Below are 13,106 nucleotides of genomic sequence, written 5' to 3' on the forward strand. Positions count from 1 at the left end.
TACTTACCTGCTTTCTGCTGGGGTTTTCTTCACAAAGCAGCTCAGATCTTCCTGTTCTTGGGTCCCCAGCCAGCACTCCTGGCCCCTCCCTCCTGTTGAGTGCCCCCACAGCAAGCGGCTTGCTATGGGGGCACCCGCTGCTCAATGTGTCCATTCACTTGGCTTGGTCCTGCCCCTCTCTTCTCATTGGCTTACTGGCTGTGATTGACAGCATGGCTCCCGCTGCTGTCTCAGCCAATGAGGAGAGGGAGTCCTGGGATAGCCGAGACTCCAGGGCACATTGCTGGATCGAGAGGGGGGCTTAGGTGAGTATTAGGGGGGCTAGTGCACAGAGGTTTTTTTTACCTTCATGCAGAGAATGCATGAAGGTAAAAAACCTTGAGCCTTTAGAACCACTTTAAAAGAATCTGATCAAACCAAGATCAGTTTCATCAGATGCTTTCACAAGCCAGTAATGGCTTGTTTACATGCTGGTGACAAAAACTTTGCCATTTCCATTTTTTTTATACCATATAGATGATTGGGAACGTTCCGCTCCTTGGTCATCTCTATGGTAAGCTGACTGGGACTGCTGGCTTCAGTCCCGGGCTCCCTGTTTCATCAGGATACGGGAAGGCGGTGGGAACCTGGGAAGGCACCACAAGGCCGCATGTAAAAGTGATCCAGTGGCTATTAAGCCGCTAGGTTCGCCTTTACATAAAAGCGCACCTCCGGCCAAAAAGTTTGATACCTGGATGATGCCTGCAGCTGCAGGCATCATTCCGGTATAACCAGGAGCGGACTGACAACTCATGGGGCCCCCGGGCAATAGGGGATCATGGGGCCCCTGTGTCCTTGCCCAAACTCAAAAAAGACTATGAAAAAGGTACCAGGGGCATCTCATGGGGCCCTCTACTGACCCTGGGCCTGAGTTTCCAAATGGTCAGTCCGCCCCTAGGTATAACCACTGAAAGTCCAGGACATCATATGTGGGTGGCAAGTGGTTAAACTGAACCCAGGGCAGTTCTCTACTCTCTACCCAACCAGTGTGAACAGCCCATACCTCATCGAGGACCTTGTTTTTTCCCCGGTTTATGCCGTCGTTCAGGGCTTGCATCCATATGTCTCGTTCCTCAGCACTTTTGGCCTGAAATTTGGCTTCTTGCACCTAGGACATAACAACATGACTGAGCATGTGCATTTATCAAAGGATGAAATGACCGAATGCAGATGGGAGGAAGAAGCTGTTTACAAGCATTAGCTACTGAATTCTTGTGACACGGTTTCCAAAAAAAAAGGCGCAGCTCGCGATTGCTTCACATCTGAATTTCCCCGTCCACTGCTGGCAATGGGCCTTGTTTTGTAGAGTTTATATGACATCACTATCAGTCACACTTTACAATAACAGCATTAATCTGCTTCCTTCATTAGGCGTACTGGAAATGTATACAAGCAGATACAAAGATGACAAAAGGAAATATTTCCTGGCAATGCCACTTGTGCATAATTAAAAAAAAAAAATTATAATCAAAGGAACAAAAATAAATACAAGTAGGGGGTCTTTAACTCCACAATCCCAGCATTCGGTGTACAGCTTCGCTTGTACATTTAGTCCAGGTTCACACCTAAGCGTTTTCCGCAGCATTTTGCAAAAATGCAGTACAGTCCATTTAACATGATTTCCTATCGGACAAGTTCACATCTTCGCGTTTTCACCCGGTGCGTTTTTTTGGAAAGGGTCAGGGACTTTTTTAAACGCAAAAAGTTGCATTTTTGGTTCTATAGACTCCTGCAGAAAAGGCTGTAGTGTGTTTTTGACGTGTTTTGCATTTTAAATCTGCCTAGCAGCAAGAAAAAAAAAGGAAAATAAACACAAAACGCATCAAAAACGTGACAAATAAGGCTAGGTTCACACATATGCAGTTTGTGTTTCACCTGTTTCTGCAGTGCGTTTTTGCTGCGTTTTGATCTGTCTAGCAACAAGAATTTTTTTAAAAATGCATGTGCCAAATGCACTGTAGAAACAGATAAAACACAAACTGCATAGGTGTGAACCTAGCCAAATGCAGGCCATAGATGGGTTGAAAATCGGCCGATTTTTCGGATCGTTTGTGGGTTAATTGTTCGGCCGTTTTTCAGTATTTTGGCAGATTTTTTTTATCTGTAAAGTTGGAAAAAGATCGGCCGATTTTGCCGATCGGCCGATTTTCGCAGCAATTATGGGCAAATCGGCCGATCTTTTTACCGATAAAATATCTGCGCATGGGCAGTGACCTGCAAGAGGAAGACAAAAAGAAGAAGAAAAAGAAGAAGAGGATGAAGAAGAAGAAGAGGATGAAGAAGAAGAAGAGGATGAAGAAGAAGAATAGGATGATGAAGAAGAAGAGGATGATGAAGAAGAAGAGGAAGAAGTTGATGAAGAGGATGAAGAAGAAGAAGAGGAAGAAGAAGAGGATGAAGAAGAGGAAGAAGAAGAAGAGGATGAAGAAGATGAAGAAGAAGAAGAGGATGAAGAAGAGGATGAAGAAGAAGAAGAATTCCATTCCGGCAAAAAGTGTCCCTGCAGAGAGCTCCGCTATTTCTTTGACAGTGCTTTGACATTTATAGCGGTTGCAACAATGTATCTATTTGTTTCCGAATAAAAACATCTGTATCCGAAATGGATACAAATAGATACATTGTTGCAGCCGCTATAAATGTCAAAGCACTGTCAAAGAAATAGCGGAGCTCTCTGCAGGGACACTTTTTGCCGGCTGAAGACGGGATGAAAATCGGCCGATTTTTTTTTTTACCATTCCTGGTAACGTCGACCGCTTAAACGACCGATTTTTCGTTTTTTGAAAGAAAAATCGGCCGGTCTTCTCCCCATCTATGGCCTGCATTATATACACTCACCGGCCACTTTATTAGGTCCACCTGTTCTATTGCTTGGTAACACAAATTGCTAAACAGCCAATCACATTGTAGCAACTCAAGGCATTTAGGCATCTAGACGTGGCAAAGACGACTTGAAGTTCAACTCGAGCATCAGATTGGAGAAGAAAGGGAAACTAATGGATATGTTCACATTTGGGAACATGTTACATATTCCACCCTCTCTAGGGTTTACAGAGAATGGTCCAAAAAAGAGAAAATATCCAGCGAGTGGCAGTTGTGTGGTGGAAAATGCCTTGTTGATGTCAGAGGTCAGAGGAGAATGGACAGACTGGTTGGAGATGATAGAAAGGAAACAGTAACTCAAATAACAACCAAGGTATGCAGAATACCATCTCTGAATGCACCAAACGTCAAAGCTTGAAGCAGATAGGCTACAGCAGCAGAAGACCACAGCGGGTGCCACTCCTGCCAGCTAACAGGAAACGGAGGCTACAATTCGTACAGGTCCACCAAAATTGGACAATAGAAGATTGGAAAAACATCTGGTCTGGTGAGTCTCGATTTCAGCTGCAACATTCAGATGGTAGGGCCAGAATTTGTCGTAAACAACATGAAAGCATGGATCCATCCTGCCTTGTATCTTGTAGGCCCCTTAGTACCAATTGAGCATCATTTAAACACCACGGCCTACCTGAGTATTATTGCCGACCATGTCCATCCCATCAATGTCCCCATCTTCTGATGGCTCCTTCCAACAGGATAATGCCCCGTGTCACCAGGGCCAGTGCTACCACTAGGCAAACTAGGCAGCTGCTGGTTTTCCTACTCTCCACCATGGCCAGATCTAGGGGGGTGATAGGGTGGGCTAAGCCCCCCCCCCAGGCTTCAGTTGTGCCCCCCAGGACGGTCTTTCCATGGACACTGTGCCTGACTGCTAGGTGCCTTCCCCCATTCCTGCACTTATGGCTGGTACAAGGGGACAGCAGCCTGGAGCAGTGAAGCCTGCAAAGGAGAAATGATAGGAGAGAGCTGGGTGGTGCGGGCTGTGCTCTCCTCTCCTGTCAGTGGAGCGATCCCCCATAAGGAAGATGACACAGGATCGCTCTTACATCACCTTCAGTGCTTGATTCATTCACTGGCTCCCAGCTGCCAAGAGATGAGCAATCATTGCAGGAGATAGGATTGGGATGGGTTGTGCTGGGGGGGGGGATTTGTACTGGGAAGGGTAATTTGGAGGGGGTTGTGTTAGGAGGAGGTATTTAGGGGTATTTGTGTTAGGAGGCAGAATTGGGGGGATTTATGTTAGGAGGGGGATCTGGGGGACAGGATTTGTGCTAGGGTAGAAATAGAATGTGTGCTAGGGGAAAGAGTATGTGTGCTAGGAGGGGTGAAGAACTACAGGTGAAGGTTTTTTTTTGGGGGGGGGGGGGGTTGGAGCTGGTCTTGCCTAGGGTGCAAAATAGTCTAGCACTGGCCCTGCATGTCACAAATCTTAAATCATCTCCACCTGGTTTCTTGAATGTGACAATGAGGTCACTGCACTCCAATGGCCTTCACAGTCACCAGATCTCCATCCAATAGAGCACCTTTGGGATGTGCAGAAAACACAAATGCTCCTGCGCTTGGGGATGGACTCGATGCAGGCTACAACCACATTAAGAATGTCCTGGAACATGCACACCTTGCTGCCCTCAAATGGACCGGGGGAATCCAAATATATGATGTGAATCTCCCGTTCCACCACATCCCAAAGGTGAATGAGGAAAGAACAAAGAGAGGGCGCCCAGGCCTAGTGCATTACCATAAAAAATGTTTAATAAGAAATAAAATAGGTGTTGTAATCACAAACAAGAATAAAGTCAAGGCACATCATAAAAGAACAGCTGGGTCAACACCGCGCTGAATAACAGTCCGCAATGGGGAGTGTAGACATCCAATAGGCTGATGCGTTTTGAGGACTTGCCACAGTGGCTCTGAGGAAGAGGCAAGTCCTCGAAACGCGTCAGACTATTGGATGTCTACACTCCCCATTGCTGACTGTTATTCAGCGCGGTGTTGACCCAGCTGTTCTTTTATGATGTGCCTTGACTTTATTGTCGTTTGTGAGTACAACACCCATTTTATTTCTTATTAAACATTTTATGGTAATGCACTAGGCCTGGGCGCCCTCTCTTTGTTCTTTGCTCATTCACCTTTTGGGATGTGGTGGAACGGGAGATTCGCATCATGGAGGTGCAACCGACAAATCTGCCGCAACTGTGTGATGCTATCATGTCAATATGGACCAAAATCTCTGCAAAATGTTTCCAATACCTTGTTGAATCTATTCCATGAAGAATGAAGGCAGTTCTGAAGGCAAAAGGGGGTCCAACCCGGAACTAGCAAGGTGGACCTAATAAAGTGGCCGGTGAGTGTAGACTTGTAATGTGGTTGCGGTGCATTTTGGCAATACTTATGAACTTTTTTTATGGACTAGCAATAAAGTGGAACTTTAGGTATAAAATTAAAAATGGGTGGACAGGCAGAATTTTTAATGCTTTCTCTTTTCTGCATTAAACCTACCTACCTGCCTGTACACCAGGCTCAATGCAGAGGATTAACCCCTTAGGTTCCACAGTGTATAACAAGAATGCTTTACTGCATCTACAGACTGATTTTACTGTTGTTGGTTTAGTAACATTTAATTGCATATTGTTTGATTTTGGGCCATGTTTACACAGTTTTGTGTGTAATATACAGTTGTGGCCAAAATTATTCAACCCCCACTGAAATTGAGTGTTTTGGCCAGTTTGACATTGCTTTTGATCATTCAGTCATCTTGCTTACATTTACATTAAAGAGGCACTTGTAGGTCAGACAAATATAACATAACAGTTATAATGAAATAACCACAAATGTCTTTTCTGTGCTCACAGCATTATCAGTTTTATTCAACCCCCAAGTGACATTCAATCTTAGTACTTAGTACAGCATCCTTTTACAGTTATAACAGCTTTTAAACGTGAAGCATAGCTTGACACAAGTGTCTTGCAGCGATCTACGGGTATCTTCGCCCATTCTTCATGGGCAAAGGCCTCCAGTTCAGTCACATTCTTAGGCTTGCGCACTGCAACTGCTTTCTTTAAGTCCCACCAGAGGTTCTCAATCGGATTTAAGTCTGGTGACTGCGATGGCCACTCCAAAATGTTCCAGCCTTTCCTCTGCAACCATGCTCTAGTGGACTTGGAGGTATGCTTGGGATCATTGTCCTGTTGAAAGGTCCAACGTCTCCCAAGCCTCAGGTGTGTGACGGACTGCATCACGTTTCCATCCAATATCTCCTGGTACTGAAGAGAATTCATGGTACCTTGCACACGCTGAAGCTTCCCTGTACCTGCAGAAGCAAAACAGCCCCAAAGCATGATTGACCCTCCACCATGCTTCACAGTAGGCAAGGTGTTCTTTTCATCATAGGCCTTGTTCTTCCTCCTCCAAACATAGCGTTGATCCATGGGCCCAAACAGTTCTAATTTTGTTTCATCAGTCCACAGAACACTATCCCACAACTTTTGTGGTTTGTCCACATGGCTTTTGGCATACTGCAGTCGACTCTTCTTATTCTTTGGAGACAGCAAGGGGGTACGCCTGGGAGTTCTGGCACGGAGGCCTTCATTACGCAGTGTGCGTCTTATTGTCTGGGCTGAAACTTCTGTACCCACATCTGACAAATCTTTTCTCAGTTCCTCAGCAGTCACACGGGGACTTCTCTCCACTCTACGCTTCAGGTAGCGCACAGCAGTCGAAGTCAGCATCTTCTTTCTGCCACGACCAGGTAGCGTTTCAACAGTGCCCTTTGCCTTGAATTTGCGAATGATGCTTCCTAAGGTGTCTCTTGGTATGTTTAACATCTTTGCAATCTTCTTATAGCCATTGCCCTTCCTGTGAAGAGAAATCACCTCTTCTCTTGTCTTCCTGGACCATTCTCTTGCCTTCACCATGTTTGTAACCACACCAGTAAATGTCTAGAAGGAGCTGAGTATCACAGTCATTTTAAAGCTGCCTAATTGGTGCTTATTATGCTTGATTGCTGCTCGGTGACATCCACAGGTGTTTTCAATACCTGATGGAAAGCACCTGTATGAACCTCTGTTCTTCAGAGTGGTAGTCTTTAAGGGGTTGAATAATTGTGGCAATGAAGAAACCACATAAGAACCATTTACTACTGTATTACATAAACAATTGATGTCATTTTAGTTGCATTTGGGTAGTTACAACGTCCTTGTAGGATTTGATTCTGAATACAATTCCAAATGTACACTATAGTCCCTAAACCCCTTTACAGCATTGGGGGTTGAATAATTTTGGCCACAACTGTACTTAGTCACATATATTTACAGTCACCTTATATGGTAGACTGGGGGGGGGGGGCATGTAATTTAAGTGTAGCACTACCCCCATAGTGATCGCTGAAGTTTTGATTCCCCTGATGAAGAAACAAAAAATAGGGTTTATTAAAATGCTAAAAGTGCATACTCACAAACCAAGGAGATATAAAAACGGAGACAAAGAGCTAGTGGGATCGGTTCCAAATTCCAGGCGACCCTGGATATGGTTAACTGACGCATTTCGGGAGATGTACTCCCTTCTTCAGAGCCCTCTATAGTCCTGCACAGCCAGGCAACACACATTTTCCATGCACACTTGCATCCAGGAGACAGTAACCAGTCCCTGAGCTTGTTTTTTTTTTAGGGAGGGGGGGATTTTATTAGGGGGGTATATATCTTGGATGGTGTAAGGGGTGTATGGGATGCCCAAAGGGAATAGACAGTGAGGACAACCTCCCTGGAACTGTATACAAGTCTCTTCAGACAGCAAAAAATATTTTCTGGAGAACTAGCCAGCATCTCCTGGTGTACCACCCCAGACCCCAGATGAATCCTCTCCTCTTCCAGCTGTACTGGGTGAATCTCTGGGCAGGGGATCCAGTGCCTGCCACTGCAGTGTGAAACCGTCCTGGATATCAGGTAATCCAGATTACCACAAGAGTGCTCCTTCCCCTTACTGGCCTAGGTGGTGCAGGTCTACTCACTCAGTCCTTCTCCTGAGCTGCTGCTGGGTCAGTGGCTGCTTTCAGGCTTTCTGCTGGGCAGCTCCCTCAATGCTACATAGATGGTCCTTGCTCTGGGGGCCAGCAAAATCTCAAGCTTTCTTCCTTCCAAGATCCTCTGCCTGTAGGTGAGCCCCTCTCCATCAGAACCCCTTCCCAAGTTCCTGCTCTCAAGCCTCTCACTTCCTCTCCATCTTCCACCTGAACTCTCCTGCTGCTGAGCAGGCTAAAACACTCTTAAGGGCTGTCCTGACCTCCTGCAAAGCCTCCCATTGGGGATTGGGCAGAATCCCTGCAGACCAGCCAATCCTTACCTCCACCCACTACTTCTTGAACTTTCCTCCAAAGTTCTAGTGCAGGGAGAAGTCTTAGAAAGCTGGTCTGAAGAGCCCCTGACCAAAATTTGACCTCCTGACTATTACACCTGGGCTGTTACTCAGACCTTCTAACTGGGAATAGGAATCTAGCTCCCCCTAGCTACCTAGGAGGGTGCTACATAAGGTTTCATTAGTGCAGCACTAACTACTTTTTTAAAGTTTTCAAAAGTGGAGGCTGCGCTTATCTGCCTTCTCCCCACCTCTGCTGCCATATTTGGTATCTTTTGGGAGGGAGGGGGGAACAGGTACCTGGTTTTGACAGGAACCCGCTCCCACTTCAGTCAGAGTTCACAACCCCCCCGCCCATGCAGCCCTCTGACACTGCACAGGTCCCAGAGGACAGCGGCCCATTTACAAATTGCCGCAGGCTTCGCACATGCGCAGTAGAAAACCGACTGTGAAGCTGCAGGGCTTCACTGCTGGTTTCCCTTAGTTAAAATGGCGGCGCCAGCACCCGGGGTGCTCAGGGTGAGGACATCGCTGGATCCCTGGACAGGTAAGTGCCCTAATATTAAAAGTCAGCAGCTACAGTAATTGTAGCTGCTGACGTTTAATTTTAAATTTTTTTTTGGGGGGGGGGGTGCAGAACTCCGCTTTCAGTACTCATGAAAGACATTCTTTTTTTTTTTAAGAATCTATATTCCATTTACAAACATTTTTGACTGCTATATAAAAAAAGGGAATAACATTAACATCTGTCATGTATATATAGTTTAGTGATTTCCCAGAGAGTATAAACAAGCATAATGAAATGTCAGGAAACGGGCCCTCAGGTTTCATTTTATTACCGCATTTACTTTTGCCTTAAAGTTCACTTGCTGAATATTCATTACCTTTGCGCCCGGGGACGGGATCAATGAGAAATGCCTTTTACGTTTTAGGAGGCCTTTTTGGTCCTGACATCGTTCATAGCTGGCAAGCTCCAATGTCTCCAAACACTTTTGATCTTCCTACGGAGACAGAAAAATTCAAGAGACGTTAAAGGGGGACTTCTGTTTGCTCACCCACCTCCTGGCCCATCTCCTCTTTACCCGCATCACTGGGCTCTCATCAGAAGGCATACTCACCTGCTCAGAGGATCCAACGCTGTCCTGCCATGATCTGCTGGTCAGGTGTCACAGTCTATGTCCCGCGCCACCATCCTGGTGCACTCAGTCACTGCAAACCCAGCTGCTTCTTCCAGGTTCCTCGCTGACGTGGGCCAGCTCAGGTCATCCTCCGCTCTCTGAATGGGTTCCTACCAGGGGCAGACTGACCATTTGGGAACTCGGGCACTGCCGGAGGGCCCGGGTTCAGTAGGGGGCCCCATGAGATGCCCCTGGTGCCTTTCATAGGCTTTTTTGGGTGTGGTTTGAGTGTGGGCGAAGGACACAGGGGCCCCTTGATCCCCTATTGCCCGGGGGCCCCATGAGTTGTCAGTTCGCCCCTGGTTCCTACAGCTTCTAAGGAGGCTACAGGGGTAGGACACGTCATTCTTGCCTAGGCATGATTGGCTTCAGGAGGTGAGACCACAGCAAAAAAAATAAAACATTTTGAACAAGCCACAAAAATATCAGGGGTCTTCAATCCTTTCAGTATAAGGTCCACGTATAATTTTACTATTTACAGGCCAAACAAATATGTTTTATAAAAAGTTCCTTCTTACATCCAGAAGTGCCCATCAGAGTCCCCCTCTACATCCAGGAGTGCCTATCAGTGTCCCCCACATCCAGGAGTGCCATTGGTGTCCCCCACATCCAGGAGTGCCCATCAGAGTCCCACCTACAACAAGGAGCGGCCATAAGAGGCCCTCCTAAATCCAGGAGTGCCCATCAGAGCCCTCCTACATCCAGGAATGCCCATCAGAGCCCACCTACATCCAGGAGTGCCCATCAGAGCCCTCGTACATCCAGGAGTCCCCATCAGAGCTCTCCTACATCCAGGAGTGCCCATCAGAGCCCTCCTACATCCAGGAGTGCCCATCAGAGTCCCGCCTACAACAAGGAGTGCCCATAAGAGGGCCTCCTAAATCCAGGAGTGCCCATCAGAGCCCTCCTACATCCAGGAGTGCCCATCAGAGCCCTCCTACTTCCAGGAGTGCCCATCAGAGCCCTCCTACATCCAGGAGTGCCCATCAGAGCCCTCCTACATCCAGGAGTGCCCATCAGAGCCCTCCTACTTCCAGGAGTGCCCATCAGAGCCCTCCTACATCCAGGAGTGCCCATCAGAGGCCCCTTTACATCAGGAGTGCCCATTAGAGTCCCCTTTATATCCAGGAGTGCCCAACAGATCTCCCTTTACATCAGGAGTGTCCAGCTGAGTCCCCCCTTACATCCTGAAGTGTTCATCAGAGTCCCACCTTAAAACAAGGCATGCCCATTGGAGCCCCTCCTTAAATCCATGAGTGGCCAGCATAGTCCCCCCTTACATCCATATGTAGAAGGGTCATGGCTGGCTGGACGGCAATGGATGCACCAATCTCCATATTATGATACACAGACCAGCACATCCACTGCCAGCCAGCCACCCAGCAAGGGTATTTTACAGGACAGTTACTGTGGGCCAAATAAAATCTCATCACGGGCCTGATGTGGCCCATGGGTTATAGTTTGGAGACCCCCGGTTTGGACAGCGGAGGGCATGGCAGAGACAGGGACTTAGAGCTCCTATCCACGGTGAAGCTCCACTTTAAACAACAAGCATACAATAAGTGGGAGGAAACAGAAGGTATTTTTGTACTTTTAATTGAAAGCTCATCAGCCATTTCCAAGCATGACTGGGCTAATAACACGCCCCCCACAGGTAGATGAGGGGATAAACTAAGTTTCACCTCCATTTACAGTTGTGTCCAAAATTATTCAACCCCCACTGAAATTGAGTGTTTTGGCCAGTTTGACATTGCTTTTGATCATTCAGTCATCTTGCTTACATTTACATTAAAGAGGCACTTGTAGGTCAGACAAATATAACATAACAGTTATAATGAAATAACCACAAATGTCTTTTCTGTGCTCACAGCATTATCAGTTTTATTCAACCCCCAAGTGACATTCAATCTTAGTACTTAGTACAGCATCCTTTTACAGTTATAACAGCTTTTAAACGTGAAGCATAGCTTGACACAAGTGTCTTGCAGCGATCTACGGGTATCTTCGCCCATTCTTCATGGGCAAAGGCCTCCAGTTCAGTCACATTCTTAGGCTTGCGCACTGCAACTGCTTTCTTTAAGTCCCACCAGAGGTTCTCAATCGGATTTAAGTCTGGTGACTGCGATGGCCACTCCAAAATGTTCCAGCCTTTCCTCTGCAACCATGCTCTAGTGGACTTGGAGGTATGCTTGGGATCATTGTCCTGTTGAAAGGTCCAACGTCTCCCAAGCCTCAGGTGTGTGACGGACTGCATCACGTTTCCATCCAATATCTCCTGGTACTGAAGAGAATTCATGGTACCTTGCACACGCTGAAGCTTCCCTGTACCTGCAGAAGCAAAACAGCCCCAAAGCATGATTGACCCTCCACCATGCTTCACAGTAGGCAAGGTGTTCTTTTCATCATAGGCCTTGTTCTTCCTCCTCCAAACATAGCGTTGATCCATGGGCCCAAACAGTTCTAATTTTGTTTCATCAGTCCACAGAACACTATCCCACAACTTTTGTGGTTTGTCCACATGGCTTTTGGCATACTGCAGTCGACTCTTCTTATTCTTTGGAGACAGCAAGGGGGTACGCCTGGGAGTTCTGGCACGGAGGCCTTCATTACGCAGTGTGCGTCTTATTGTCTGGGCTGAAACTTCTGTACCCACATCTGACAAATCTTTTCTCAGTTCCTCAGCAGTCACACGGGGACTTCTCTCCACTCTACGCTTCAGGTAGCGCACAGCAGTCGAAGTCAGCATCTTCTTTCTGCCACGACCAGGTAGCGTTTCAACAGTGCCCTTTGCCTTGAATTTGCGAATGATGCTTCCTAAGGTGTCTCTTGGTATGTTTAACATCTTTGCAATCTTCTTATAGCCATTGCCCTTCCTGTGAAGAGAAATCACCTCTTCTCTTGTCTTCCTGGACCATTCTCTTGCCTTCACCATGTTTGTAACCACACCAGTAAATGTCTAGAAGGAGCTGAGTATCACAGTCATTTTAAAGCTGCCTAATTGGTGCTTATTATGCTTGATTGCTGCTCGGTGACATCCACAGGTGTTTTCAATACCTGATGGAAAGCACCTGTATGAACCTCTGTTCTTCAGAGTGGTAGTCTTTAAGGGGTTGAATAATTGTGGCAATGAAGAAACCACATAAGAACCATTTACTACTGTATTACATAAACAATTGATGTCATTTTAGTTGCATTTGGGTAGTTACAACGTCCTTGTAGGATTTGATTCTGAATACAATTCCAAATGTACACTATAGTCCCTAAACCCCTTTACAGCATTGGGGGTTGAATAATTTTGGACACAACTGTAAGTCTCCCATTATCTTCTTTCTGGGTATATATAGTTCATACATTGCAGTAACAGGATTCAAGTAACAGAAGTCTCTTTTTCGTCTTAAGCTGGATAAGGGGAAATCATATTTTGTAGCTTCCCTGATTATCTTCCCTGAGCACCAATTAGTTGCAGGCAAGAAGATGCTTTCCACATCGGAGTTTATCTTTTTTATCTGCAGGCTCTTCCATGTTTCATTAAGTGCTATATCAGAACTCCGGAGATTAGGTTAAGGAGGAAAAGGGGATGACAGAAAGAGGCAGCAAAGTAGTCGAAGATAATTGTCGTCTTCATAGGTGTCATCAAAGAAAATGCTTAACAAGTATCAA

General features: G+C 46.3%; 1 protein-coding gene across 1 annotated transcript in view; it reads right to left on the reverse strand.

Annotated features, from left to right (window-relative positions):
- Positions 1–13,106, reverse strand: part of PLEKHO2 (pleckstrin homology domain containing O2) — a 90,432-nt gene that overhangs the window by 10,688 nt on the left and 66,638 nt on the right. The window contains exons 3-4 of the mRNA XM_089656669.1: positions 9,153–9,269; positions 1,043–1,147 (exon numbers count right to left, since the gene is read on the reverse strand). Coding sequence (XP_089512795.1) covers positions 1,043–1,147; positions 9,153–9,269 — 222 coding nt within the window. The remainder of the gene's footprint in view (positions 1–1,042; positions 1,148–9,152; positions 9,270–13,106) is intronic.

The sequence above is a fragment of the Staurois parvus genome, unplaced genomic scaffold, assembly GCF_062004578.1.
Source record: "Staurois parvus isolate SC_StPar_1 unplaced genomic scaffold, SC_StPar_1.0 ptg000927l, whole genome shotgun sequence".
Lineage (NCBI taxonomy): Eukaryota > Metazoa > Chordata > Amphibia > Anura > Ranidae > Staurois > Staurois parvus.